The sequence below is a fragment of the Cynara cardunculus genome, unplaced genomic scaffold, assembly GCF_001531365.2.
Source record: "Cynara cardunculus var. scolymus isolate 2C unplaced genomic scaffold, CcrdV1 Un_Scaffold_6788, whole genome shotgun sequence".
Lineage (NCBI taxonomy): Eukaryota > Viridiplantae > Streptophyta > Magnoliopsida > Asterales > Asteraceae > Cynara > Cynara cardunculus.
Genome location: NW_020203160.1, coordinates 21,301 through 24,216, shown reverse-complemented (window position 1 = coordinate 24,216; position 2,916 = coordinate 21,301). Strand labels below are relative to the sequence as shown.

The 2,916-nt window shown below is 40.2% G+C and overlaps 1 protein-coding gene across 1 annotated transcript; it reads right to left on the bottom strand.

Moving 5' to 3' along the window:
* Nucleotides 1-88: 88 nt before the first annotated feature.
* LOC112504754 lies at nucleotides 89-1,265 on the bottom strand (the record flags this gene model as incomplete). Its single annotated transcript, XM_025108700.1, has 1 exon — nucleotides 89-1,265. A coding segment is annotated over exon 1 (1,177 nt), but the record flags the coding sequence as incomplete, so codon positions are not given.
* Between the last annotated feature and the right edge of the window lie 1,651 nt (nucleotides 1,266-2,916).

The following is a 2,916-nucleotide window of genomic DNA, read 5'->3' as shown; positions in this document are numbered from 1 at the left end:
TTTGGTCTAAATTCTAGGGATACAAAGCTTCTATCTGCTCCAGAATCAAATAGTATGGATGCGTAATGGTCATTCAGAAGAAATGTACCTGTGATCACATTTGAGTCTTGCCTGGCTTCTTCCACTCCAATTGTAAATGCTCGACCTCGTGCTTGGCCTCCTTGATTTCCTTGATTGATTGGTCGTGTTGGGTTAGTAGCTGACACTAGATTCAATTTCGGGCATGCATTCCTGAAGTGATTCGGGCTTCCACACTTATGGCATGATTGATTCTCTCTGATCTTGCAATCTTTAGCGAAATGACCTCTTTTATTGCATTTGAAACAAATAATGCATCTCTTGCTATGGTGATAATTGCACTTGCCACATTTACGGTAAGTTCCCTTGCCCTTTTCTCCTATTTGAGACTGAGCCCCAAAGTTTCTTATCACTTTTTGGTTTTTGCCTAAATCGTTGTTGGTCCTTTTCCACGATTGCCCCTCTAGTTTCCTCTTTCCACCAAATTTGTCTTGCTTTAAAATCCCTGATCTATCTGCATCATTTGTCAGACGATTTGCCAACACCACTGCGTTTTGTATATTGGTTGGGTTTGCCGAAGTGACCATCCCTCGGATTTCAGGTGCCAAACCCCAGATGTACCGATCAATTCGTTTCTCCTCTAGAGTGACCATATGAGGTACTAATTTGGCAAGCTCATGAAAATGAGCTGTGTATTTGTCCACCTCCATTCCAATCATGGTGTGATTCCAGAATTCAACTTCCAATTTTTGAATTTCGCTMTTAGAACAATACTCTTCGATGAGCAAATTTTTGAGTTCTTCCCATGATAACTCATAGGCAGCTTGGCGACCACGGGTTTGAACTTGAATGTTCCACCAAGTTAGGGCTCTTCCTTGGAGTTGGCATGTTGCATACTTCACCTTACAGTCCTCGGAACACTTGCTAATATGGAGTACCGACTTCATGCTCTCAATCCATGATAGTAATCCAATTGCACCTTCTTTACCATGAAACTCCTTGGTCTTGCAGGACATGAATGTCTTGTAACTGCATCCTCTATCATTGGTGTTACAGTTCTCCTCCCTGACGGGATTCTCGGTGTTAGGGCTTCCCTCACTCCTTTGACTTGCATTAATGCCCGCTGTAACCTGAGCGACAATAGTTGGTACTGCCTCCCGAATTTGCTGAGCTATCAACCGCGCTATATCAGGTGTTTGGCTTTCAGGATTTTCTCTCGTGCTGCGAGTACTCCTTCTTGGAGGCATATTTCTAATGCACAAATTTTTTAAGTCGAAGTTCAGTTACTTCACTATTTACCACTGTGTTGCACGATATGTTACAATCATCTAATCATGTAACCAAGGTAATAATATAATAACTTATAATAGTAAAGGCATTAAATCGATAATCAACAAAACTTAACCATCCATAGACAAAATCTCATAGGATACATAAATAAAATAAAAATGTGCAATATAAAAGAAATTTTTTTCACAAATCACAGCTACAAGCCTCAAAAGAAAATCTTAAATTTCCACCATCAAAAACATAATAAATAAAGTCCTCTAACGCATAAGACTCCAAATAAGCAACCCCATCACTATCATCAGAACTCCTGCTAACACCGCCAGATAAGTGTGCAACCTCCTAATCGCTCTCCTAGCGATGAAAATCAACTCTAATGAGCGATCCATCATATTATCTTGAGTGCCTAGGGCTGTAATCACTCCATCGGCGAAGTGTCGATAATGCTCCAGCCTAAGTTGACACATCTTAAGATCTTGAGCCATGCCCAAAACCCATAAATTCTCCAGGGTAGTCATACCCGGAGAGCGCTCCTATGTGGTCCTAGTAGTGGGTGGGGGTGTTACACTACGAGTGCGTGACCGAGATGGCTCCCTCATGGCTCCAGATGGGGCGGAGAAAGACACCCTCACAGGTAGAGGAATGCACTTTTGGGTGGTGGCCCGAACTCTAACTTCGTGTGGCGCTATAGGATGCGCGGGTACAGAGCGAGGCGGCTGTGGGGTGGGTGATCACGTTGAAGATTCAGTGACATCGTTGCCACTATCGTAGCCGTGCTCTGAGGGATCGTAGTCTCCGGAGTTCGAATATTCATTTTCTGACGACATAATGCTGCGATATGTAAATAAATAAAAAAAATTTAAATTATTAAACGAATCATAATAAATGACAAAAAGATACAAAATTTATACAAACTCACATATGCGAACCGTGCTTTTCTTATTGAGTAAGAAGTCCTTAACTTTTAGACAAACACCTAACATAACCGATCCGCGTCTCTCCTTATACATGCTTAATTAGACACAGGTGATCAGGCTCTGTCTAATTAGAGTATGCTAAGAAGTCACTCGTTCTAGTTATATTAGTAGTATGTCCATTTTGAATTTTTGCGACTCTTTTTAAAAAAATTATTTCGTATAATTTTGGGTTATAGTGTATGGTTTTCTTAGAAAACTGGTGTTCTCTATAACCTACAGCTCTGATACCAAATCTGTCACACCTCGCTAAAGCAGAAACACGAGATGTAACAGGCAAGCGAGTCATAGCAACAGTTTATAAATAACACCATACCAAGTTGTTTCCAAAAACAAAGTAGTTCATCGACATAACTAAAATTAGAATTTTACACAACGTTCTCAAAACACTTCAAAATCTTGACTTAATCGATCCATGCTCAAGTATGGTCCCAAAATCCAAATACTTTACTTAGAACCTGAAAAGCATGGAATAAAACAAAGTCAACTACAAAGAGTTGGTGAGTTCACGGATTTTCATATGCATAAAACATTTCAATGCATAAACCAAGTAGTAGCTAACTTATGCGAATTCTTTGCACTTAATAAATGTAAATCTCTCACGATGTAAAACTTGAGATGCTACTGAGCCTTACCT